Source organism: Ahaetulla prasina, chromosome 4 (assembly GCF_028640845.1).
Source record: "Ahaetulla prasina isolate Xishuangbanna chromosome 4, ASM2864084v1, whole genome shotgun sequence".
Lineage (NCBI taxonomy): Eukaryota > Metazoa > Chordata > Lepidosauria > Squamata > Colubridae > Ahaetulla > Ahaetulla prasina.
The window spans coordinates 63,322,522-63,349,716 of NC_080542.1; the positions used below are offsets into that span (position 1 = coordinate 63,322,522).

General features: G+C 38.6%; 2 protein-coding genes across 2 annotated transcripts; one reads left to right on the top strand and one right to left on the bottom strand.

Annotated features, from left to right (window-relative positions):
- Positions 1-225: 225 nt before the first annotated feature.
- Positions 226-19,247, top strand: PDIA4 (protein disulfide isomerase family A member 4). The gene is made up of 10 exons (XM_058182944.1): positions 226-478; positions 2,025-2,169; positions 4,499-4,704; positions 5,586-5,724; positions 11,792-11,997; positions 12,085-12,243; positions 15,966-16,117; positions 16,983-17,139; positions 17,226-17,459; positions 18,260-19,247. Exons 1-10 carry the CDS (start codon positions 385-387, stop codon positions 18,673-18,675), a joined length of 1,908 nt encoding a protein of 635 aa, XP_058038927.1. The 5' UTR covers positions 226-384; the 3' UTR covers positions 18,676-19,247.
- Positions 5,755-9,230, bottom strand: CNOT9 (CCR4-NOT transcription complex subunit 9). Its single transcript, XM_058182945.1, is given in 3 exon segments — positions 5,755-6,739; positions 6,741-6,983; positions 6,985-9,230. Coding segments are annotated over 3 exon segments (879 nt in total). The 5' UTR covers positions 7,155-9,230; the 3' UTR covers positions 5,755-6,273.
- Positions 19,248-27,195: the final 7,948 nt, after the last annotated feature.

The following is a 27,195-nucleotide window of genomic DNA, read 5'->3' on the forward strand; positions in this document are numbered from 1 at the left end:
TGTAGGTTTAAAAAAAAAAATCCGCACAAGCTGAGCATATAGTGACACGCTTCACTGGGCTTTTTTGTGTGTGTACCGCCACACCTTGCAGCGAGAAGATTGGCCATAAGAGATGCAAGCGCGGGGACGTTCCACTTTCAGAAGTTGACACCCCCCCCCCCGCTGAAAGTCACTTTTTAAAACAACTTTCACCCCTTTCAACATACGTCGCTCTTGGATTGGTTGACTAGTCAGGCGTCTCACTGTTTTCCTAGCCAATCAGGGCGCACGACTTCCTGTAAATTCGCCTTCTGGGAAGAAGAGGCTTTATTTTCTTAAGCGAAGAGCGAGAGGGAGGCGTGTTGCCGAGAAGAATTGGACGCGAAAGAGGAGGTTGCTGCTGCAATGAACGTCAGAAGAGTGTGCTTGCTAACGCTTATCCTGGCATTGGCACAGCTTGCTTTACTAGCCAGATGCCAAGAGGAAGAAGAAGAGGGAGGTAAGGGTTTATGTCGAGAAAAAAACAAAACATCTTTCTCTAGGCTGAGAATCACTTGCCTGAGTTATTCCCTCTTCCAGCTAATAAAATATTTCATCCTTTTTCTTGCCCCATAGCCTTTTTAGAGTATACATATGAAAAAAACACCAGCTTTTTATTTTAAATGCAAAAGGCATATTTTTTTTCATATAAAAGATCTCAAATTCAAATTGATACCCACAAGCAGAAAAAGCATGCCAGAGAGTCATTACTAAGTGATGGCTGTCCTTCTGTGTTAGTGTGTGGATGTAGAAAGAGAAAACGAGGACTGAATGCACATCTACATGCCTAACTGACTCAGCTCTTGCATGCTATGGAAACAAAGTTCTCTGCTGTATAGAATAAGCAGGTTTATGCTAGGATACGCTGATTATTTGTTGTAGCATACAAATTAGATCTCTTGGGATGGTGTGTTTGTTTTCTTTAAATTATGTTGATTTAGCCATATGTAATTAAATCTGCCTAACCCTGTAATTCACTTTATACACGCAAATTGTAATTGGAGATAGAATGTATACTGATTTAAAGTAGTAAATATTTCTTTTTCCCCTAATTCATTCCAACATTGCATTTAATTTCATCTGTTGAAGGAGGCAGAATGAACCTCTTTATTGTAATTTGTCCAGTATTATTTAAGAACTTCTGAAAAACATGTCACTTTGTAAGTATCTGTCAAGATAGGTTATGGCTATGGTAGACTGGAGTTTTTTCCTTTCAAATATTAAATTGGATTTAGAAATGTGAAATATGGTTTTGAATTTTGAAGAGATTGCTTAAGCCTGAAACAGGCTGTTTTAACTATTTTGGAAGGATTTTAAAATTAGTTTAAAATCTGTTGAGCTCATAATTCTTCCAGAAAGGCTGAACACCCTGTTTTACCAGCTTGAATTTGTGAATCTTTGAAAAATTTGTTCAGATAGCATTATCTGAAGGCATTTTTGTTAATGAAGCATTTCATCAATAATTTAGCCTTCTTAATGTGTTAATCTACAGTTCCTGAAGACGTCCCAGCTATTAATATTAATTGTGGAAGTTTTAGGTTAAAACACGTAAAATGACAGATTCCCTACTTTAGAAAGTGACCAACATTTTTGATGTGTAGTTTGTTGTATGGAGACCCTGGTTTCATAATTTCCTCCACCAAAACAGGGTTCTATTTTGCACTTATTTTATACTAAACTTCATGTAAAAATGCATAATCTGCCAAATGTTAGATAAAATTAATGCTTTCCAGATCTTTAATAAAGTTCTAAGGTAGCAACGAACAGGAAATACTGAGCTGCTTCAGCATTAGGGATTCAGAAGCTGTTCAAAACTTCATGAAGAGCACCACTGTATACTTGAAGAACTATGGTTGGGGAAAAGGTAGTGTGATATTTGTTTGCAGAGTCCCTTATGATCCATTCTAAATATTTGAGTATTGCTGAAATAAGTTGGTAGCAGTGCATTTCATGTGCATTGTAATACAGAACTTACAGATATGAGAAATCTGTATTCCTTTAAATAGATGCTGTTGCCAGTGAGGAAACTGATGATGAAGAAGACAGTTCAGAAGTAGAAGAAGAAAATGGTGTTTTAATGTTGAATGATGCAAACTTTGACAGTTTTGTTGAAGGCAAAGATACTGTACTTCTGGAGTTTTATGCTCCCTGGTAAGCATGATGCTTTTGCTTCTTCATTTTCACCTTTGAAACTGCTTCAGGTTTATTAGTAATCCTTCACTTAAGACCATAGTTGCAATTGGAACTTAAATTTCTAAGTGATATAGTTAAGTGAATTTCACCCAATTTTAAAACCTTGTTTTGCTATGATTAAGAAAATCACAGCAGTTATTAAGTGAATCATATCTGGCTTCCCCATTGACTTCGCTTGTTGGATGCCACCTGGTAATAATCACCATGACCCTGGAATAATGCAACAATCAAAAATACATGCTGGTTGTGAGATATCTGAATTTTGATCACATAACCACAGGGATGCTGCAGTAGTAAGTGTAAGGACCAGTCATAAATGACTATTTTCAGCACTAGCATAACTACGTATGGTAATTAAGTGAATACCATATTGCTATTTAAAATACCTTGGCCTACATGTTGGATGGGTGAGAGTCAGTAGGCCTCTGGGTACATTTCAGGGGATGAACTTTGGTGTTTAAAATCCTAAGTGACTTTGATTCTGAAGTTTTTAAAGAACTGCCTTATTAAACTAGAACCAGCACATCTAGTATATTCAAATTGTTACGAATTTCACCTTATGAGAGTTGAGATTGGTGGGGGTTCCTGTCCTATGAAAAAATCTTCCCCAAAAGTCAGATTGACAACATGTTAGGTTTTGGTTTTATGTATTTATTGTCTGAGTTTGCAGAGATGTATAAACAGTATAAAAATTAGAAATAAATACATGATCTCTGGAGGGCCAGGGATAGGGGTTATTCCTCTGCCCTGGTCCTATTAGACCTCTCAGCGGCTTTTGATACCATCGACCATGGTATCCTGCTGCGCCGGTTGGGGGGGTTGGGAGTGGGAGGCACCGTTTATCGGTGGTTCTCCTCCTATCTCTCCGACCGGCCGCAGACGGTGTTGACGGGGGGGCAGAGGTCGACCCCGCGGCGCCTCACTTGTGGGGTGCCGCAGGGGTCGATTCTCTCGCCCCTTCTGTTCAACATCTATATGAAGCCGCTGGGTGAGATCATCAGTGGCTTTGGTGTGAGGTACCAGCTGTACGCTGATGACACCCAGCTGTACTTTTCCACACCGGGCCACCCCAATGAAGCTATCGAAGTGCTGTCGGTGTTTGGAAGCCGTCTGGTCTGGATGGGGAGAAACAGGCTCAAGCTCAATCCTCCAAGGCGGAGTGGCTGTGGATGCCGGCATCCCGGTACAGTCAGCTGAGTCCGCGGCTGACTGTCGGGGCGAGTCATTGGCCCCGATGGAGAGGTGCGTAATTTGGGCGTTCTCCTGGATGCACGGCTGTCTTTTGAAGATCATTTGTGGCCGTCTCCAGGAGAGCTTTCCACCAGGTTCGCCTGGTGCGCCAGTTGCGCCTTTCTAGACCGGGATGCCTTGTGCACAGTCACTCACGCCCTTGTGGCGTCTCGTCTGGACTACTGCAATGCTCTCTACATGGGGCTCCCCTGAAGGGCATCCGGAGGCTGCAGTTGGTCAGAATGCAGCTCTTGCGGGTGATAGAGGAGCCCTCGTGGCTCCCGAGTGACACCTATCCTGCGCAGGCTGCACTGGCTACCTGTGGCCTTCGGGTGCGCTTCAAGGTGTTGGTGAGCGTCTTTAAAGCGCTCCATGGCATAGGGCGGGTTACTTACGGGACCGCCTGCTGCTACCAAATACCTCTCACCGACCCGTGCGCTCTCACAGAGAGGGACTCCTCAGGGTGCCGTCGGTAGCGACAATGTCGTCTGGCGACACCCAGGGACGGGCCTTCTCTGTGGGGCCCCGCCCTCTGGGCAGCTCCCCAGGACTTCGTCAACTTCCGGACCTCCGAACCTTTCGCCGTGAGCTCAAAACTTACTTATTTATCTGCGCTGGACTGGGTTAGTTTTTTAAGTTATGGGTTTTTAAATGGGTTTTACTTCCAAATTTTAATTATGGCCAATTTAAATAAGTTTTTTATTAGTATTTTAATTGTATGTATTGTGCATTTTACTTGGCTGTGAACCGCCCTGAGTCCTTCGGGAGAAGGGCGGTATACAAATTTAAATAATAAATAAATAAAATAAAATAAAACTGTCACATATATTTGGGTGAATGGTTTAATTTGGGTTGGGCCCACAACATTGAAATCTACCAATGATCCTTATTTTTCTAATTACTTACCTCTTTCACCAACCTCATTCTTTCCTTCTGTGTGATCAGAGTGCTGTCTAATTAAACATAGCATAAAATTGCCTCTGTTCTTAATCTAAAATTTCTAAATTTTGTGTAGAAGCAACAAACTCCTATCAATTTACTCTCTCATTTTCTTTAGGTGTGGGCACTGTAAGCAGTTTGCTCCAGAATATGAAAAAATAGCCAAAACATTAAAAGAAAATGATCCACCTATTCCTGTTGCCAAAATAGATGCTACATCAGCCTCTAGTTTGTCAAGTCGTTTTGATGTTAGTGGTTACCCTACCATCAAAATTCTGAAGAAAGGACAACCAGTGGATTATGATGGTTCAAGAACAGAAACTGGTAGGTAGTAACTTATTTAGGCACAAGGTACAATTTATTCCAAATGCACAAGATTAAAAAAAACTAAAAGAAGGCAGTGTGTTGTTTTATTTGTTACGGGGTAGATTTGCTGGAAGATGCACAAGGAATCTGAACATTTTCTGCGCTTCCGAGAATCCTGTAAAAGGCATGCTTCTTTAGTGTTCCAGAAGAAGATGTACAAATTATATTTGCATTAAGTAAATCTTTATTGTCTCTTTGACAAACCTGGAAAGAGGTGTTTTGCTTCATCATTATGTGTACAAGGATTCCTATAGCATAACCTATATTTGCTGAAAACTTTCCATATAGTACCAGCCAAGTAGTCACTTACTGATTAATTTTACAAGCAATTCTGGGAAGAGTACTTTATTTTTTTCATATAATTATATTGTAATTTTGAAAATCCAGAATGAGATATTGGTTGAGGATAAGAATTTATTTGCATGTTTTCTTTCCTATAATGTGTTTTGTATTTGAGCAGGACCTATGAGTCAGTTTTCCAACTATCTCAAAAAGAAGACTGTCCAAATAAATGTCCAAATGGTATTTATTATGGTTTGATTTCTGCTTGGTGAAAGCCAGTTCTCTCACATTTTGCCTGATTCAAAAACTGATTGCAGAACAGTTTCATAAATAGATACAAGTTTGATTCTCATTGTCACTTTCACCTTTGCTGAAGTATTTCTTCAGCTAGAAATCTGACTTAATTAAAATACCCCAGACTTTTTATTCTGGAATAAGATACATTTCCAAATTATCTGTAGTGTACAATTGTCTTTTTGTGATAATTACACTTGCTAAACTGATAGAAATTTTGCTAATTAAAAATAAAAATGAGTGTCTTCATATTGTGTTTTTAGAAATTGTGGCTAAAGTAAAAGAAGTTTCACAACCTGAGTGGGTCCCTCCTCCTGAAGCTACATTGGTTTTAACAAAAGAGAACTTTGATGAAATAGTGAATGAAGCAGACATAATTCTAGTTGAATTCTATGCTCCATGGTAAGAAAAAACAGAATATTTTATCATACATGTCATAACTGTTTCCCTCCTTTGGCAGAACATCAAAAGCCAGCACAGGTTTGCTCTTCATAGATACTGTTTTCATGATCACTTACTTCATGGTAAGAAGTTCATTTAAATTTTAAAATCCTGCAGTTTTTTTAAAAACAGCTGACTTATACGTCGAAAACAGCTAATATTTCTAAGCTGTACTGTTAGGCCTGCCCAGCCAGTCCCTTCAGGAAAGCAAGACTCTTGAATTCATTGAATCAAAAGAATTTTTACTGAGAGAAACTGGTTGCAGTAAAGTCAAATGGAGTCTGAAGTTCCTGCACAAAACAAAAGCAATTACTTGTCTGTCCTGACTGTGTTTGCTGATGTCATAATCCTCAAAGACATGGTGAGAAATTGCTATAGAAAGTCCAGGTGACTACTGATAGTCTAGTTGAGCTGTCCATGCATGCCTGCAGGATTTGGAAGAGGCCATTGGTTCCTGGCTCTCTGTAAACCTGAGCTGTTTCCTCCTGGGTTCTGCCACCTCCTTGGCTGTCATTGTGGAGGGAGAGGGATACTCCTGGGGTCAGTGACCTGGCCTTCCTGGAGATTCTTGACCAGCTGGGCTAGCCAATGCTTGGTAATAGTGTTGTCCTTCAGAACTTGGGCAAAGGTGGTGTCTTTCAGCTGATCAGGAAAGCACTGCCTGAGGGCTTCCCGTGCCCTTGGATTATCGAAAAGGCAAAGGTAACAATGGACCATATGTTTCAATAGCCTGGGAGAAGGCTCCTTGGAAAGTTGCAAGACCATTTTACTCAGTATCATTGCAACATGAGAAAATCGCTCATAAATCTGACAGACTTATGCCAATCCCGTATCATCTAATAGGATCTCCTATAGAATAAAAGTAGCAATCATTTTGGAAAGCTCATTGCCAGACTTCATGATGTGCAAACATAAAGGGATAATTTTAGTTGTTAGTAGGAAATTGATAACTTCTTGTTCATCCGTTTTCACAAGCCCCAATTACTCCAAGACTTGTGAATCGCAGATATCCAAAGGGACAGAGTCTTGCTGACTGCAGGAAGGCATACAAGAAGAGAGGAATATGTGCAGCAAGAAAAGCTGACCTGGTTTCTGGATGTGATGCAGCATATTGCAAAAATGCCAGAGCATTGCATACTGTGTTGGATTGATGAGCTCTCAAAATTGGTGGATTTATAGATGGGTAGATATTTACAATTTCCTGTAACAGAGCTGCAATTGTGCCATAACATTGGGGCAAGATCAGGGACAGACTCTTGTTTTTTACTCAGCTCTAATAGTACATTCTCACAAGTTTCAGGACTAGATAGTTCATTAATTCACTGGTAAATCTCTCGATCAACCTGTGTGAGTGCTTTTGGCACCGGTGCAACTGTGGCCAAACTCTGCATGGTTGGGACTTCTTTGAGCTCAGGAGGCTGTTTCAACTTCAGTTGCCACCATCATGGATCTGAGTGCAAGCCACTGCCTCTTCAAAAGCAATTCTTTTGGTCCCCAATTCTAACCTCCTGACCAGCAGCCAATGTGATTCCAAGAAGATCTTTTAAGAATGCTAAGGCGAGGTGCTAGGCATATAGCAGTTCACACTCAGGGTGTGACACCGTTGGAACTGGTGAAAACAGCTGGGAAGGAGTCTGTGCCATCTCTGAAGATAATCACCCTCCCTAAGTCTCAAGTGTGCAGCAGAAGTGGAAAAATCCCAAGTATGCCAACCCCCTTTTACCCCAGCATAATGGCAGGACACCAGTTCTACTATGAAATACATGGAGATTTCTCTTCATGGTGCTTTCAATTCAGGCACTCGTTGTGTTTAGCAAAGGCACAAATTGGGCAATTTGCCACATAGCTTTCAATGTCCTTTTTTAAGATCGGACACCAAACTGTCTCTTAATTAGATGCAGATATTTACAAAGCCAAAATGTCCCACAGTTTTTGAATTGTGGCTTTTATCCAGGATTAGTAATCTTTGACTTTTCTTCTCCCACCCGCTAGTCCATCCTATATGGAACATTCATTTTTTGTGACTTTGAAACCACTTATCGTCTTGCAGTGAGGGTTTAAGAGCCGCTGTTACATGGTCGTCTAAGGCTTTTCTCTCGCTTGTGCTCTGGTTGACACTGGGGCGGTCAGCTGACACAATGGAATTAATGACTTGACCATATCAGGCTTAATGCAAATTATATAGAGACGTTCGTGACAGAGCATCAGTCAGGAAATTATTTATTCCTCCCCCTCCCCCTCTGGGAAGTAGCATAAGGTCAAATCGATTAAAGTACGGCACCCACCGGACTTGCCTGGGTGACAATCTTCGTGGGGAGGGTTTCAGCGCTTCCACTTTTTTTTCCACCTCAAAAAGTACTTTGTTTCTTTCTAGGAAATGCCTCCATGTCGAGAGCACCCAGCATAAGCTGCTTTCGACCAAACTGCCCATCTTTGTTTAGTCTCTGACAATTTTTTAGAAGTATAAGTGCAATGCTGTAGGTTCCCTTGTTTGTTTCGTTGCAAAAACACAGCACCTACTGCCACATTGCTAGCGTCTGCTTAAATGATAAATGGGGTATTTTAGGACAGGTTCGGCTGCGAAAAGCTCTTTTGAGTTTTTCAAATGCCGCCTGACATTCCATACAAGTAGTCCTCAGCTTATGACCACAATTGAGCCCAAAATTTATGTTGTTAGGTGAGAAATTTCTTGTGGGGTTTTGCCCCATTTTACGACTTTTCTTCCCATAATTATTAAGTGAATCACTGCAGTTGTTAAGCAATTGTTCAGTGAATCTGGTTTCCCCATTAACTTTGCTTGTCAGAAGTCACAAAAAGGATTCTGGGACTGTCATAAATGTGAGTCAGCTGTCAAGCATCTGAATGTAAATCACTTGATCATGGGGATGCTGCAGTGGTCATAAATGTGAAAAATTGTCATAAGTCACTTTTTTCAGTGCCGTTGTAGCTTTGAACAGTCACTAAGTGAACTGTTGTAAGTCAAGGTCTCCCTCTAGTCTATTTTAAAGGTTGGCTGATTTTAGGTTTGGATTCTTTGGTTTTTAAAAGATTAGTGATAGGGAGTGCAATTTCGGCAAAAGAAGGGATAGATTGCCAGTAGAATTGGTGAAGGCCAGAAAGCTTTACAGTTGTTTTCTAGTGCGGGGCAGAGCTCAGTCCAGTACTGTCTGGATCATCTGGCGATCCACTTCAACTCCCTTGTGTGCCCAAATAGTCTATTTTGCTCTGGTGAAACTTGCACTTGGAAAGTTTGGCGTATAGTTTAGCTTTTACCTTTTTTAGAATCGCTCTCACCAATGTCACATGCTCAGCTTTTGTCTCTGTGTAAATCCATATGTCTAAATACACCAACACCCCTTTATATAGATGCTGTCAGGGTTCCAAGGAAAACCCATTAATCAGTTCCTCTCATTAATCAGTTGCATGAAAAGAACCTGAGCACCTTGGAGGCCAAAAGGGAGGACCTTAAATTGGAAGTATCCTAATGGACAGTTGAAAGTGGTCTTCCACTCATCCCCTTCTTTGATCCTCACCTGATAGTATGTGTCCCGTAAATCCAATTTAGTAAAAATCTTGTCCTTAGCCAGGTGGGCCACCGTATTTTTCATTGGGGTAAGAGGTAAACATTTTCCGCTCACACTCCGTTTAACCCTCTATAACCTATGCACAAGTGAAACAATCCATCTTTCTTCTCCCTAAATAGGACAGGGCTGGCCACTCGAAGCCACGTCAGCTAGATAAATTCTTGAGTGAGATTTTTATCAATGAATGCACACAATTCTTCTAGCTCTCTCAGGGTAATTGAGTAGAGCTTTGGCTTAGTTAGCTTGGCCCCTTGCAAAATCTGTATAGCACAGTCCATTGCTCAATGAGGCAGAAGCTCATCTGATCCCTTTTCACTCAACACTTTCCTCAGATCCGAGTACTCTCTGAGGATAAAGCCAAGGTCCTTCCCCTGTTCATGTGCTGCAGCCCCGGTCTCGCATCATGATGGAACAATGACCTGAATTTTCTCTGGGTCGTGCATTGGGCAGATCCATCAGTTTTTTAACAAGCCCCTTCTCCAATTTACATATGGGTTTCACTTCTTGAGCCAGGCCAACCCCAGCGCCAAAGCTCATTCCATCCCAGGAGCTACTACAAAGCTTCGCGTCTCAACATGGGGCCCCATCCGCATTTCTACTGGCTCAGTGATTAGTGTTGCTGGGATGCCCCCTGCTATGGATCCATCCATCTTTCAAAATGCCACTGGGATCTTCAGTAGTTTCAATCGGATCCCCAATTTTTTCACCTGGGGCAGCCTGAGTCCAAGAGGGCTGGTAATCTAGCTAATTGGAGTTAATTGTACTTATATTGGTGTGATGTATATAATTGAATGAAAGTTCTAATGTAGTTTTGAGTTCTGGGGTTAAAATTAAGGGTTTTTTCCTCCCTTCATGTATAATATTTGAGTAATGTTTAAAGTTCGTGAAATATCAAAACTAGAAAGTGTTTTCTCCCTTTAGGGTTAAAAAAATGAAATAATATAGGGAATTATCTTAATATAAATTATGATAAAGAGCAATGAGTAAATGGAGGCATATATTCCCCACAGCAAGAAGAGGCAGATATGGTCAAATTGATTCTTTTATCCAAAGAAGAGAATATATTTAACTTTGTTTCTATTTGAAAATTACTTCTGGATTTTGTGCTTGCAATTAAAAAAAATGAAATTTTGATTTTATTTTTGCTAATTAGATGGGTTTGTTATAGAAATGGCTAGTATACAGTAGTGGCCAAAATTGTGGAAACCTTTTCGGAAAAGTGTATTTTCTAAAACTAGCTAATAACACCTCTTTTTTGGGAGTAGTACCATAAAATTATAAATCAATGGAAAGATAATTTAATTAAGATATAATGCAATAACTTTTATGAAGGATTTGCTATTAGAATGGCAGTTACAGTATAAAGAAGAAAAGTGAAACACATAGAAAAAAACAAGATATACAAAAATTATCATGTCAGTTAATACTTAGTTGGGTAACCTTTAGCATGAATTATGGCCTTACAACGTCTTTCCGTGGAGTGAATCAAGTCTTTTATTTCTGCAGCTGTTATAATGTGAAACCAAGATTGAATAATTGCTTCTATTAGCTGGGTTTTATTGCTGGGTCACTTCTGAGAAACAAGTTTCTTTGGTCAGCTCCCTAGATTTTCAATTGGGTTAAGATCTGGGCTATTTCCAGGCCATTCCAGCAGTGGAATATGATTATCTTGAAACTAAAAAAAAACAGTGGTGTTATTAGCCATCAAACCTCAAAAATGCACTTTCCACAGTTCCGGCCACCACTGTATACTGTTGTGTATAAGTAAAAAGTTGAGATTATAATGTTATCTTCTACTGTGCTTAAAGAAAGTTGGAAGTTGGTGACTTTTTATTTGTTTTTCCTTCTTTACACCATTTTTTCTCTTTTCCCTCCTCCTAGTTTTCTATTACTTTTTTGAATTATTATTTTTTTTGCATTTTATATTTTGATAAACTAATTAAAATGTGAAATAGAAGAAATCTGCTGCGTATTCAAGACATTAACTTATTTGGGGGGGGGGAAACCATGTAGCGTTCACCTTTCGATTCAGGAGTATAGCTTGTATAAATGTATGATCACACATATTTCATTAGATGCCATGTATAATATAAATATGCACTATTTCAGTCCACAAGTTGTGACTTCTTCAGGGTAGATGTGAAACAACATGGCAACAATAGACAACATACCACTCCCATAAAGTGGTGTGTATATTTACACCCACAACCAATTGCAAACTGCTATGTAAACAATAATTTGCAACACTATTATATCAAAATATATATTTAAATAACTTTTACCTAAAAAGATAACAGCAACATTTTCCTTTTAAAAACAGAGAAAACCCTTGTTTTATCTTTTACTTGAAATGCTTTTTTTTTCTTGTCATTGTGCTTAAAAAATTCACAGAAAACTTTTGGGAACTTTTAAAACAGAATTTCTCTGCCTTTCTTCTGATATAGGTGTGGGCATTGTAAAAGATTAGCTCCAGAATATGAAAAAGCAGCTAAGGAGCTTAGCAAGCGTATTCCTCCTATCCCTTTAGCAAAAGTTGATGCTACTGTTGAAACAGAACTTGCAAAGAGATTTGATGTGTCTGGATACCCTTCTCTTAAGATCTTCCGCAAGGGCAAACCTTTTGCCTACAATGGGCCAAGAGAAAAGTATGGTACGGTGAACTTTGTTTTTTCAGTCATAAAATGATACTAAATGGGTGCTTTTCTAGAAAATAATAAGAGACTATTTTTGTTTTCAGGGATTGTTGATTACATGATAGAACAGAGTGGCCCTCCATCCAAACAAATACAGGCCATTAAACAAGTGCAAGAATTTCTGAAAGATGGAGATGATGTTATTATTATTGGTGTTTTTAAGGAAAGCCAAGACCCAGCCTATCACCTCTATCAAGATGCAGGTATGTTTTTCTTTTATTATATGGTTGCAAATATTGTTCAGTGTTAGCACATAGAGATTACTTTGTAAAGGTTTCTGTGAATGGAGAGTAATAGAAAAATATTCTTCAAACTGTAAATACGAAAATTAAATAATACCATGCAGTCTTCATCTTTTATAATTGCAATGCCATGTTAATTCTCAAAGTACTGTCACTTCAGTAAATAACCTGTTGCTGCTTTACTAAAATGGGGCAACATAATTTTCCTGTCTTTTTCAAAGAAAAACATAATACTGTACACATATGGGCCGTGGTGTGGCTCAGGCTGTAAGAAGCCTGTTATTAAAACACAGCTGCCTGCAATTACTGCAGGTTCTAGTCCCACCAGGCCCAAGGTTGACTCAGCCTTCCATCCTTTATAAGGTAGGTAAAATGAGGACCCAGATTGTTGGGGGGGCAATAAGTTGACTTTGTAAATATACAAATAGAATGAGACTATTGCCTTACACACTGTAAGCCGCCCTGAGTCTTCGGAGAAGGGCGGGATATAAATGTAAATAAATAAATAAAAAAAATATTGGAAAAAATTGAGATAAAGGAGAAGGCAAGAAAGAGACAGAACTAGGTGTGGATTTAAACAAATGCAGAGAATGGGAAATATGAGGATTTATTCAGTGGTGTGATTCAAATAATATAATGACCGATTCTCTGCCCTAATGACTGGTTGGGTAGGCATGGCTGGATGGTCATGTGACTGGGTGGGCATGGCCAACTCAACGTCACTCACATCGGGCACCTTGCCTCACCTGGCCACGCTCTGCCATGCCTCATCCCTCCCCTCCCCTTGTCACATCTGGCCTCACCTGGCCTCTCCTCCACTTATGAGCACAATTGAGACCAAAATTTATGTTGTTAAGTGAGAAATTGATTAAGTGAATTTTGCCCCATTTCACAACTTTTCTTGCCACGTTTGTTAAGTGAATCACTGCAGTTGTTAAATTAGTACCACAGATGTTAAGTGAATCTGGCCTCCCCATTGACTTTGCTTGTCAGAAGGTTGCAAAAGGGGATCACATGACCATGGGAGAATACAACTGTCATAAATTTGAGACAGTTGTCAACCTGAATTTTGATCATGTGACTGTGGTCGTAAGTATGAAAAATTGTCATAAGTCACTTTTTTCAATGCCATTGTAACTATGAATGGTCACTAAAGGAACTGTTGTAAGTCAAGGATTACCTGTACAAAAATGCAAAAAGCTTCCCTAAATACCAATCATTATATTAGAAATTGGGAAATACCACTGAAGATCAATTACAGTCACAGCCATCATGGAAACCTAAACTATTCTGTCTGAATACCTTCCTTTTCATCAGCAATACCTGCAATCCAAAGTTACAAATCAGGCAGGGTGTCAGAGCACTTTGAGGAATTAAAAAAGTTAAAATGCAATGAAAACTATCAGCAGCAAACTACTGCTCATAAAGTGAAACCCTTTAGCAGAGAGGTCATTTAAACTCTCCAGAAAGTGGGTGGGCATAATTGGGCTACAAAATGCTGAGCTAATGAGACAAATTAACAAAGTGTGTAGGGGACTCAGGTTCAAGTCTCTGCCCTCCCAAGCTTGCCAGTATCACAATAAAATTAGTACATGCCACAGATCTAAATAACTTTAAGCCTGGTGCCATGTTACTAAGCCTTATTATCATGAGAGAAAACTAAAACGAATTGAAGGTAGGATCCAACCCTTCCCCCTTTTTTAAAACTTATTATCAGTGAGCAATCATGTGCCTTGGCAACTTCGAAGCAATGCAAAAGATTTCTGTCCAAAGGTTGGTCTGGAAACCAAGAAGGTCCAGTTGCCTCTTGAAAAAAGCACCTTTGGGACAACCATGACCTGGATGACTGAAGAATTCCCAGAGACTCCTGTGCTCAGTGAACAGACAAAACACCCTTTCCCACCCAGTAGAAGCAATCCTTAGATCCATTTGCACCATTTAAAGATACCAGCTGATCTCACTCATCTCACAAGATATCCTAAGGAAATCATGCAGATTTAAGGAAAGATCACATTGGAGGGAAGAGGGAAAGACACAGTTTGAAAAAAATATTTTTTTTCTAGGCAGTATTGCTTAACTCGATCAGGCAGGCAGTGGCGGTCCAAAAAGATTGCCTCATCGCTTTCCCATCAATGGGGGGGAGGAAGACTTCCCAAAGCCCTTTTTTTTTGGTAACAAACAAACAAGACAAAGATTAGCCAGATCGCTCCATTTAGAGAAGATTACAGATCCAGGTAAGAAGAAGGCCCATGATCAGCCCCTCTCACCCTTAATTGGGGAAGGAGGAGGCAAGGAGTGGTTGGAAGGGGATTCAGTCGTGTTGGAAGTACACCCCAAAAGGACAGTGCCAAGAACCACCACTAAAGCAGTGTAAAAAGCTTAAAACAACATAACCCTTCCCCTTTAATAAAGTCAAGTCCTGAATAAAAATACCAGCAAAGGAAAAAACTCCAGAGAAGCCTCTCCTCTATAGAAAGTCTGGGCATACTGCCAAGAATCGTTAACAGCTGTTCCAATGTAACAAGGCTTAACCACAGAGGCAGTTTCAGAAAACACTTAAGCAGGGCAATAAAGATAAGCAGGATTAGGCTAGAAACAACACACAGAGGCACACTAGAATGACTCCTTCCTGCCTTCCTGACAGGATTTAACTCCATAAAGTGGGAAAAACAAAAGGCTGTTGGAAGCAGATTTCTTCCAGCAGCTAGTTCGCCGAACTGCTTGGAAAGTCTCCTGAACCAGTGCTAACCAGCTGAATCCCACCACTGGATTGATTTATTCATTCAATTACAGATAGTCCTCAACTTGCAACAATTCATTTAGTGACCATTCAAATCACTGAAAAAAGTGATTTATGACCATTGTTCACAGTTACAACTTTTGCAACATCCCATGGTCATGTGATAAAAATTTAGATGCTTGAAAATTGGTTCATATTTATACCTGCAGTGTCCTGGGATCATGTGATTACTTTTGTGACTTTCTGAAAAGCAATGAGTCAATGAGAAAACCAGATTCACTTAACAGCCGTGTTACTAACTTCACAGCTGCAGTGATTCACTTAACAACTGTGGCAAGAAATGTCATAAAATGGGGGGAAACTCACAAATGTCTCACTTAGCAATAGAAATGTTGGGTTCCATTGTGGCCATGTATATCCCACTTTGTTATAAACAACTCAAAAGAGCAAACATCTAATACCTCTTCCTCCTCCTATTTGCCCACAACAGCAATCCTGTGAGTTGGGATAAAAGACAATGACTGGCCCACGGCCACCCAACTGGTTTTCATGCCCAAAGTGGGAGCAGAATTTGCAATCTCCTGGTTTCTAGCTTGGTTCCTTAAAAACCATATCAAACTGGTTCTCAATTATCTTTAATTATTTTAAATTTTAATTAAATTTTATTAATATTTTAATTAATTATTTTACTTATCCTAATTAATACTTTGATGATATCATAATGTGGAACTTCAGACCTGCAATGGTAAACTTAATGCAGAACAGAAATTAAAATAACATAAATGTAGAAAAAATATTATTGTAGTCTTTCTTGTATTGTCAATCTTTTAATAAACCCTGAGAAAAAGCAATAATGTGCAAAGTATTCAGATTTTTTTCAGACTCAGAATCTCCTAATTTTTCTGTAGAATTTTCCCCTAATGCTTTGGGTTTTCCTTTTCAGCTAATAGCTTGAGAGAAGATTACAAATTCTGCCATACTTTTAGCAATGAAATATCAAAGTTTTTGGAAGTAGATCCTGGAAAATTGGTAATCATGCATCCTGAAAAATTTCAATCGAAATATGAGGCCTCACTACATGTTTTGGATATCAAAGTGAGTAGCTATGATAAGTCCATATTAGAACCAGATCTGGTTTATTCCTTTCACTTTTTTTTTGGTATTCCCTGATTTCTTGTATTCCAGATTACTTTTTAGAACTATAGAAGTACTTCTTTCAGCTGATCCAGCCTGCAAATAATGCAGGGTTCTTGTTTCATGTTTGTCTTTCTTGTGTTTGAACTTGTGAAGCTGGATGCAAATATCTAACAGGATTCTATACCTGTAATCATAAACTTAAGTGAAGTTATACACTGGTATGCATGCATGCATATAAACATACCCAAACATTCACAAATCATGAAATCCAGAATATTTAAAGTGGTCAGTGCAAATCATAAAATATTTTATGGCCTTTAACCCTCTATTTTGGCATGAATTTTAATTAAACTCCTTAATGTGCTTTCAGAAAAGGTTGAAAGCCCACTTATTTTCAGTAGCTGTTTCTTGAATTACACTTCTTGAATTAACTTAACTTTAACTCTATATTTGTATGGGAAGGGGTGTAACCTCTTTCCAACTACTCTCTTTCTTTAAAAAATGATTGTTTAAAAAGATTTATAGATAATGATAGATGTTTTTAAAAGCTTAGTAATTGGCAATCCAAGGTCAAGAAAAGATTTCTATGGATTGAAAGGAGAGAGGGACCCTTGGGGCTAAATCTTCTTTTAATATTTTTCAGTTAACACCTCTTTTCATTCAGCTTTTGTGAATGAATAAATCTCAATAACCCACATAAAATATAAAAATACGTATAAAATATAAAATATCTCTGTTAGGATTTGTGTATAAATATTCTCCATAATTAAGCCTCTTGTAATAAGCTTCATTACGAAGTAAGAATTTTTGTTGCTGTAAACAGGAATCTACTGATGTTGCAGAAGTGAAGAACCATGTGGTGAAACATGCCCTACCTCTTGTTGGTCATCGCAAAACTGCTAATGATGCTAAGAGATATGCTAAGAAGCCCTTAATAGTTGTTTATTATACGGTAGACTTCAGCTTTGACTATCGTGCTGGTAGGTATAACTATAAAGTAATTTTCTTAAAATATTTAGTATAATATCATCTACTAATCTATAAATGGTCTGTTTGGTACTTCCAGCTACCCAGTATTGGCGAAATAAAGTTTTAGAGGTGGCTAAGGACTTTCCAGAATACACTTTTGCAATTGCTGATGAAGAAGACTACGCTTCAGAAATAAAAGATTTGGGATTAATTGACAGCGGAGAAGATGTTAATGTTGCCATATTTGATGAAGCTGGTAAAAAATATGCCATGGAACCAGAAGAATTTGATTCTGATATACTTAGAGAATTTGTTTTGTCATTCAAAAAAGGTAAATGGTCTTGGATTTAGGTATACAGTTGGGTACCTGCATACTAGAAGCTGCAGAGGAAACAAAGATTTTCCATCGTTTTTTTTCCTGAAGCTTCTGCATGCCCAGGCTAAAAAGGAAGGCCAGAAGCTGCAGGAGGGGAAATGAAGGTGCAACAAAGCTCTTTCCAGATTTAGTTCCCTCACAGCTTCTAGAGCACATGAGCTAGAAAGAAAGGCACTGTGGAAGAACAGCAAGCTTCTCCGTTGCTTGGCAACCTAGGCTTTGTTGCTAGATAATGTTTGTAAGCTGCTTCAAAAATGGGCCTTAATTCCTGGACGGGCTTACCTGGCCTAGAAAAGGACCGGTTTGCTATTTTTCCCTAATACAATCTGTGGCATTTCTAGAAGGAGATCTACAGTAAAAGCTAAGTTAGCGATTGGTGGCAGTGGGTGAAGAGGACTTTGTGGAACTGGTGGGTGGCGAAGCAGATTGAATACCTGCAGGAACCCAGCAGAGCAGGATAGGGGAAGAAAGAGTTAGTTGGGGGTGGAGGACGACACACTGCAGGAGTTATAACTTTGAAGCTGGATCGTAAGTAGAATGGGGGATTGTGTCCTAACTTTGAATGATTGCTAAGTAACTGGTCATGAGTTGAGGAACCTGTATAGTTTGATGATAAGGAAAAGGTGTTTTGTGTTTGATTTAAAGAACCAGTAAAAATGCTAACATGGAACACTTATGTGGGGACTGTAATTTTGCAAGTGGGAATAGCATGGGTGTGGTGTTGGTATAACAATGCTTTTCTATTTCCTTTGTAGGTAAACTAAAGCCCATTGTGAAATCCCAGCCAATACCAAAAAATAACAAAGGTCCAGTGAAGATTGTAGTTGGTAAAACTTTTGAATCCATAGTAATGGATCCAAATTCAGATGTTCTTATAGAGTTCTACGCTCCCTGGTGTGGGCATTGCAAGAAACTAGAGCCCATCTATATGGAATTGGGTAAAAAATATAAAAATCAGAAAAATTTAATAATTGCTAAAATGGATGCAACTGCTAATGATGTCACAAATGACAGTTATAAAGTGGAAGGTTTCCCCACCATCTATTTTGCTCCCAGCAACAGCAAGAACAATCCAATTAAATTTGAAACTGGGGAAAGAGATTTGGAGAACCTGAGCAAATTTATTGAAGAACATGCCACCAAATTAAGCACAACAAAAGATGAACTTTAAATAGAACATTTTTCAGATTTTAAGAAAAAGTCAGTGCTAACTTACTGAAAGTGGAGGAGCAGTGCAGCGTCTGGAACAAAGTGGGGTTGAGGTGGAAAAACATTGCAGTATGAGTTTTTTGTATTATAAATCTAATTTGAACACTGCACTTTTTGATGTGAAATTTTATTACGGTAGTTTATCTGTTTTACTCTTAAGACAAATACATTTTTGTGACTCATGTTCTCAATTCTTTCATCTCTATATGAAAACAAAGAAACTTTCTCAACCAAATCAATGTTTGTTCCAATTCCACATGATTTCTTAATGGAAAGAAGGTGATATGAACATAAATGCACATGGCCAAACACATAGCAATATATGAACTGATTTCTATCCTGGTCCTATACTTTCTGTATCTATGCAAAACAAATTTTAGATGGCAATAGTCTGTACTTTATTTTAATAAGTGATCACCTACATTCATACTTGTGAGATTTATTTTTAACAACTGTTGCAAGATAAAAGCAATTCTAAGGTTACAAGATGTTCATAATTATTGCTTAATCACAGTAAAGTACCATTGCAACTTATCAGATGTTTGAGTGAAATTCATATATTGCAGGCTATATCCAAAAGAAAATATTTAATATATGGGAAACCAGTGCACATTCTCTTCAGTTGTATATTCATGGGCCAGGTTTTTCACTTTTATAAATCAACATTTTAGCATCCTGTAAAAGACATTAATCTGGGTATTTGTTGAATTTTGTTGTTAGAAATTAAAACCTACATTTTGTGATCAAAAGTTCTGTGATGGCACATTAAGTCATTGTAGCAACTCAATTCTTGTAATCTTAGCAGAGTAACAGAATAGCAGAGTTGAAAGGGACTTTGGAGGTCTGGTTCAACCCCTGTTCAAGCAGGAGGGCCTATACTATTTCAGACAAATGTCGTTTCTTAAAAGTCTCCAATGATGGAGTACCCACAACTTCTGAAGGCAAGCCGTTCCACTGGTTTATTGCTCTCACTACTCATCTTCATATAAAAAATAAGTAATCTGATGTATTTTTAGAAAAAATAAAACAGAAAATATAAAGAACAAAATTAAATTTTAGCAAGCACTTTTAAAAATTGGAAAAAAAACATTTCTAATATATAATTTTGCATACTTGATAAAATATTATTGTTTGAAGCAGCATATTATAATGTAATCATCCAAAATATCACAACATAATCAGAAAGCTTTTATGTTCTTCAGCAATCTACATCTGGCTGAAAGTCGAGGAGAAATTGGAGTAAGCGAAGGACAATATATTGTGCTTTTCCATCTTCAACTATGCATCAAAGGCTACAGATGCCAGTACTCTGAAGAATTTTTTTATCAAAGTGAAGTGATTCCCTTAAGTTTTATCTTCACTTTTCATTTTTTAACCTATATTTTTTATAAACGAAGCCCAAATTTTATATTTGTCCATAGAAAGTTTACATCCCTAGGCAGTCCACTTATATAAAGTGCAATCAGATCCTCAACCCATTGAATGAAGGGGCCATTTCTTTTGTCTTCCTAATGCTGCAATTAAAGTCTTTTGATCATAGTAATGGTACAGAAAATCTATTTATGTTGTCAAATTCCAAGTACTAGCTATGTAATTCAAAAGGATATTGTCATCTTAAAATTTTAATTTTTGTTGTACAGTCATATTGATATAATTCTCACTCATTACATCTGCAAATAGATCCTTTCTATCTGTTTTAAAGAAGAATTATCGTTATATCTCCAACAAAATGCAGTTTTCCACAACCCTTTTCTGTACAAGCATAACAGAATCCAATAAATTCTGAATATTATAAATATTTATATATTTTATATAAAATATATAAATATAAAGGAATTTGTTAAGAATTGAAGGCAAGAGAACCTGAAGAACGCTAAGATTTTTGAACAAACATTCTTGTGGTGCTCTGTGGAAGTTAGATATGTGTTACAAAGAGTATGGCTTGACTAAGCTTGAAGTAATTTGATTGTAGACTAAAGAACAGTATCGACCAATGTAATTCCACATATTTCAATCTGATTTTTTTTTTCAGGGAAATCCTGATGCTTTCTCCACATTGGCAGGTGGCGGTATACAGTTTTAAGATTATTTATAATACTAAGCCCTAAGTACTAAGTACATGGGGACAAGCCTGGGAACTCCAGGCCTATTAGCTAGACTGGGAAGTTTTAAAAAAATCCCTAAAAATCCAACAAGTCATATTCATAAAGCAACCAAGAAAACTGCAGAGACATCAGGAATCAAGCTTTACTTGACATACTCGCCATGCTTTAGCTAGAGAATTTTGGAAATCCTCACTTCCAAACAGGTAGAGAGAGGCAAACTGAATTTTCTCTTAAGGTTTGCATCTGGTTTGGACACGCACGGTAGTATTCTGTGTTTCTTATAGGTTTGATTATTCACAGGCCTTTTATTCTTTTAGACTGAATGCCAGAGCTGTAAATATTGATATTTTCTTCCAGTGCTATATATAGTGTGTTAGTTCTACCCATAAACACCTTATTTTGGTTGAAACAGTAATCTCCATTAGACAGCCTCTTCAAAAAAATGCTATAATACTACAGGTAGTCTTCAACTTAGAACCAAATTTCTGTTGCTAAGTAAGACAATTGTTAAACGGGTTTTGCCCCATTTTGTGACCTTTTTTGCCACAGTGAATCACTGCAGTTGTTAAAGGAATCACATGGTTGTTAAGCAAATCTGGCTTCCTCCTTTGACACTGTCAAAAGCTGGCCAGGAAGATTACAATGACCATATGATTCCAGGATTGCAAATATCATAAATACATGCAGTTGTCAAGTGCCCAAATTTTGATCATATGACCATAAGAAAACTTGTTTCGTACGTGTGAAAACTGGACATAACTCACTTTTGTTAGTGTCCTTTTAACTTTAGCCGCAAAACAAATGTTTGTAAGTTGAGGACAACTTATATATCTCTTTGTCTCAGGAGTGTGTCTCCCACAATTCCTTTGGAGCAGAGTCCTTCCAGTAAGAACTCTTTAATAAAAACATTGAAGTGAGCCTTGATTACTTGCTTTGGGTCTTACATTTTGATTCCACACAACATACATACATACATACAGTACATACATATAATACAGTTGCTTGGGGCATCTATACAAATATCCTTCTGAAACCATTTAAAGGGAACTGAAAATGCCTGGCTCTGATTATAGCCGGAATTGCCCTCATTATTTCCTGCTCAACTACGCTATGCTAATCAGGAATAGTATTAACCACAATCCTTTTAATTAACATAATAAAACTTAAGTAAATAAAATCTGTACTCAAATATAGGTGCCATAGGTATTACAACTTACAAATTATTTTTTTCTATCTGGAATTACAAAATTACGATCTTTCAGTAACTGAAGCCAGCTAAACCATTTAAAGGCAGCTAAATCTTAGACAAAAGCTATTGTCTTATACACTGTAAGCCGCCCTGAGTCTTCGGAGAAGGGCGGGATATAAATGTAAATTAAAAAAATAATAATAAAAAAAAGCATTTACAGTACAACCTTGGTGCATTGGCAGCTATGTTATTGCAGAACTGAACAGATATAATTGTGGTAAATCAAAAGACTAGTCAAGGGCAGCAGTGGGAAAGGGAGAAAGAGAGAACAAGGAGATCAATCTGTAACTGACGGTGAACAATCAATTGAAATTGAAATTATCCACTACTCTCGGACCAGTCAGGATTTGATCTAAGGACACTTTCTATTTATATGTCTTTTATTTCGTTATTTTTTAAAATAGAGTGAAATTGTACCGCAATCTTTTTTTTAAAAAAATGATACAATAGATACATTTAAATACAATTAATCAACACAACAAGGCAAATGTATTTTGAACCATATATAAACTTGCATATGAATCCTCTGTTTCATACCCTCATGCATGATGGGAAACCAATATGCAAAAATGTAACAGTGAGATAATCCCAGCCCCCCCTCCCCCAAACTACGAAGAACAGCTGTAGTAGAAATGTGAATGCTGCAGTTCTGTAGGCTTTTTAACCTGCTATACATATATGTAAATTGGAATAAACAAATAATTGCTACCATATTTCTTGTTATGGCAGTTTAATGTATAATATTGGCTCTTTTGGTGACAAAATGCTGCACAAATTGTGCAAAATAATAACAATATAGAATTCACCCTATTTCATTCTACCTTTGTCTACTGTGAGGATTCAACAGACCTCAGGTATCATGGAAGATAAACCATTCTTTTGTTCTTGGCTGATGGATTTTCATACTCTTGGTCTGTGAAATTGGTGTGTAAGCAGTTTTGAGGGGATGATTATAGATTCAATCAAGTCACCTGGTTGAATTTCAAGGCATCACATTAGGTACCTTTTGAAGATTCAAAGTGAATTTAGAAATTTAGTGGATCTCCTGGTTTTCCAGTCTCTAACAGCATCGCAGCTTGCTTGCTTTCCCATGGAAAACAGGAGGCTGAATGATACGACTCTTGAATAAACATTATGTAGCAAGATTTCTAAACTGCAGTAGTGCCTGACTGAACAGTTGGGGAATCATGTTCTGAAAGAGAAACTCAGATCGTTCATCTTTTTAAATTTGGTCTGCTCTTTCTGCTAATCTGTACCTTATTCTTCTCTTTCCTGGATGTTTATTTATTTCCTGAATGTTTATTTCTATATACATATTTTCAAATGTATAGCATTTGACTTTGGTTGGCTCAGGGCCTCTTTTATTGCCTTTCATTTTACCATTTTCTCTTTAAAGAATAGCAATAAAAAATTTTCTGTGTCCTTCCTGCTAGTTGTTGGTCTTTGGGGTTGACGTGTAAATGTCTGTCTTCATTGGTGGTTATTCTAAGACAGTGTAATTGCTTACTATATTACTGTACCATATAATACAGTGCATATAGTCACGGCTATGGTATGGCTGTGAAAGTTGAACCATAAGAAAGGCTGAACGCCAAAGAATTGAGGCCTTTGAACTCTGGTGCTAGAGAAGACTCCTGCAAGTCCCTTGGACTGCAAGGCGAACAAACAAGTCAGTCCTAGAGGAGTTCAACCCTGACTGCTCTTTAGAAGGCCAGATCCTGAAGATGAAATTGAAATACTTTGGCCACCTAATGAGAAGGAAGGACTCACTGGAGAAGAGCCTAATGCTGAGAAAGATTGAGGGCAAAAGAAGAAGGGGACGACAGAGAACGAGGTGGCTGGATGGAGTCACTGAATCAGTAGGTGTGAGTTTAAATGGACTCCAGTGGATAGTAGAGGACATAAGGTCACTATGGGTCAGACACGACTTCGCAACGAACAACAACAACAATAATGCAGTACCATATGATGCATGGTATTTCTTACCTGGTATACTATATACACTCTGATAATACATGTACTTAAACCTTTTAATGAAAAAAGAGCAAATAAATGGCAGATAGCACATTATTCACAGAATAAACTTGTTAATCAATCCAACAGAGAACTCAAGTAGTCTGAGGATAGTAAATAGTCTTTCACAAAGTCTTTAGTTTTTTATTTCTAGAAAACATTTTTGTATTAGTTCTGCCCAACTTTTCAACAGGCTGTTTGTTGGACATTTTGGGGGCTACTTGTGTTCTCTCATGCCCATTGACAACATGGGGAAGAGTTTAAAAAATGTGTTGAAAAGGTTTCTGCTAAAACAAGGCGATCTAAAGTGTCATCTAATGTGCTGTCTAAAGTGCCAACTATTCCTGCCTTTTTCATCCCATTCTGCTAAAACAATGAAAAACTGCAAATCTATTTAGCGCTTGCCATCATAGGCTATTCGTAAAGCTTTTATTTGATTAAATCTCAACTTAATTCCAAATTATTTTTGCTACCTTCAAAATATGAATTTGAACTCAGTCATGACTGATTTGATCCTAGAAAAATGTGACTAAAGGACTACTGAAAGATAGTCACTGCGACTTGGTAATACTCCACAAATTTCAAGATAAAATAGAAATGTTTTTTAAAAACTGAAAATTTAAGTTTATGCTAATCAATTGTGATCTTCATGTAAAAAAATATACTTCAGAATTATATTAATATCAAAAATGACTATATTTAACTGCAGGGTGGAACCTGACTAACCTGATTCATATATTTCACTAATCATATAATGCTAATCTCTAAAATATTGACAAACTACAATGTTTGACTTTGTGCTGACTCAAAGGCTAACAAGCCAGTTTTGCTCAATACAATGCATTAAGCACATTAAAATATTTCTAATAGCAGAAGAGAATATCTTTAGCTTAGGTTTGAACTAATATCCTTGGTGCTATCTGAGCTTGGTTATTTGCTTGCAGAAATGTCAACATGCAACTAGGTAATATCAGTGCTAGGGAGTATCAGGTTTGGTTTTTCTTTATATACAGTAACTTGTCCTGCCAGTGTTGGTGGGAACATGGTTTTTCTTCTTGACCAAGCTAAATCTAAAAATGCTAGGGAATTCTTGAAAGCTTGGCATTCAGAAATATCAGCCATCAATAGACACATAGAGATAAATCACATTTACCCATCATTCAAAAGATACAATAAAATGTACTACCAGGCTTCGATACTTACTTGGGTGAAAGAATGGATTGGATTGAGGCACAAAAGACTTGGAGGGACATGATGTCCAACTGTGTTGGCATGTTTTTTTATAGTATGGAAAAAACAAAATACATAGCTATTTCCAAAGACATTATATTAGGAATGCACTATTATTAGTATGGGAGAAAATTAAAGAACAACACTATTTCAAAATACCAGTCTGGCTCTCCTCAATGGAGGCACTGATTTATCCAAATGTCATTGATATGGAGAATATTACTACTATGTTTCTCCAAAAAATAAGAAAATAAGAAAATCTTATTTTCTTTTGACCCCTGAAAAACCAGCTAGCGTTTATTTTTTGGGGGTCTTATTTTCCCGCCATGTACCAGTATGAGGCAGGGGATGGGGTGAGCGGACCCTCGTTCCAGCTTCCCGAAGGGTCGTAGCAGGCCATCCCATTATTCACGAAACAGCTGACTCACGGGTGCCACTCAGGCCTCCTCCTCCAGCAAATGTAGCCACTTTTGCAACCAATTGTGGCCACAAAAGAAGTCAGAGGCTAAGCGACGCACCCCACATGCCTCACGCTCTCCTTACCTATTGGTGAAAGTCACAGCAGGCAATTCCATCCACGGAACAGCTGCCTCATGTGTACCACTCCGGCTGTTGCCTCCAGCAAGTGCGGCCACTTTTGCCATCGATTGCGGCCACAAAAGCAGCAGGAGGCCAAGCAATACTTCCCCCCACTCCCGCACCTCATGCTGGCCTTCTGAAGGATACTATAGCAGCAGCTAACCACTATTTTTTTACCATTATTTTGTCCCAAGTCACGTGGCCCACTATGGTGTTAAAAGTTAACATTTCAGAAATGTTACTGTAGCTATGGAGGTCTCCTTGTGCATTGCTCTGCTGCCACAGCTTTGAAGCAAACCTCTGGCTTCCTTACACAGGATTGTAAGAGTGGAGGCTCCAAAGCCATGGAGGAAGTGTTTTTGGATATGCATCTGTGCAGGGCTCCTTTTTGAAAGAATGATCTGTAGGTGGGGGCGAGGCGCAGGGGGCACATCTCCTGCTGCAAAAGTGGCTATGCCCAAGGAGTGCTTCTGGGAGAGAAGGCAAAGATCAGCTTTGCCTCGCCCCTTGCCCTCAGCTCCCCATTAGCTCTCCAAGGGTCTCTCCCAGAACCAAACTGATGGAGCTCAACCAGAGAAGTGCTTGCAGGCTTTCAGGAGCAAAGCTGAGGCTGAGAAGAGCCAGAGTTGGGGGAAAGTCCAGTGCTGCCCCAGTGCTCTTCTTTCCTCAGAAATGGAGTCTTGGGAAGGGGAAACAGCAGCCCCAGCCAGGATGAGTATGTTGGTATGTGTATAAACAGCACAAAACGAGGAAGCCAGCAGCCATGGATTAAGGAGCTTTTTGAAATGTCATGCCTACCCATTTTCCTGCTGAGCTTTCAGTGTTGCAATCCTGGGATACGCTGAAGGCTTTGTGCGGGGGGGGGGGAGTGTTATGGTAGAAGCAAAATACAGCCTGTCCCTTTCAAGCAATGAAATGTCTGTGTGTGTGTGAGAGAGAGAAAGAGAAACGATGGAGCGTAGTAACAAGAATTGCAGGCAACACTGTTTGAAAGGGTTTCCTCACCACCATTTCTTTCTCTCTCTCGCTCTCTCTCTCTCTCTCTCTCTCACACACACACACACACACACACACACAGACACACAAACATACATACACACACACACACACACACACACAGAGAGAGAGAGAGAGAGAGAGAGAGAGGGAGACATTTGTTGAGAAATGGCAGAGGGCAAGGGTAAGGGGATTGACCCTCTCCAGCCTCAAGCTTGGCACCTACCCAGGGTGGCGCCCTGAGGCCTGGCACCTGCATGGCAACCCCCATCTGGCCAATGCAACAGATGGGCTCCCTTGTAGTGCCTCC

Excerpts from the sequence above, each read along its gene's own strand:
- PDIA4 (XM_058182944.1), top strand. The coding sequence starts at position 385 with ATGAACGTCAGAAGAGTGTGCTTGCTAACGCTTATCCTGGCATTGGCA. Across the intron at positions 2,170-4,498 it reads CTGGAGTTTTATGCTCCCTG|GTGTGGGCACTGTAAGCAGT; the intron begins GTAAGCATGATG and ends CATTTTCTTTAG. Across the intron at positions 17,460-18,259 it reads TGTTTTGTCATTCAAAAAAG|GTAAACTAAAGCCCATTGTG; the intron begins GTAAATGGTCTT and ends TTTCCTTTGTAG.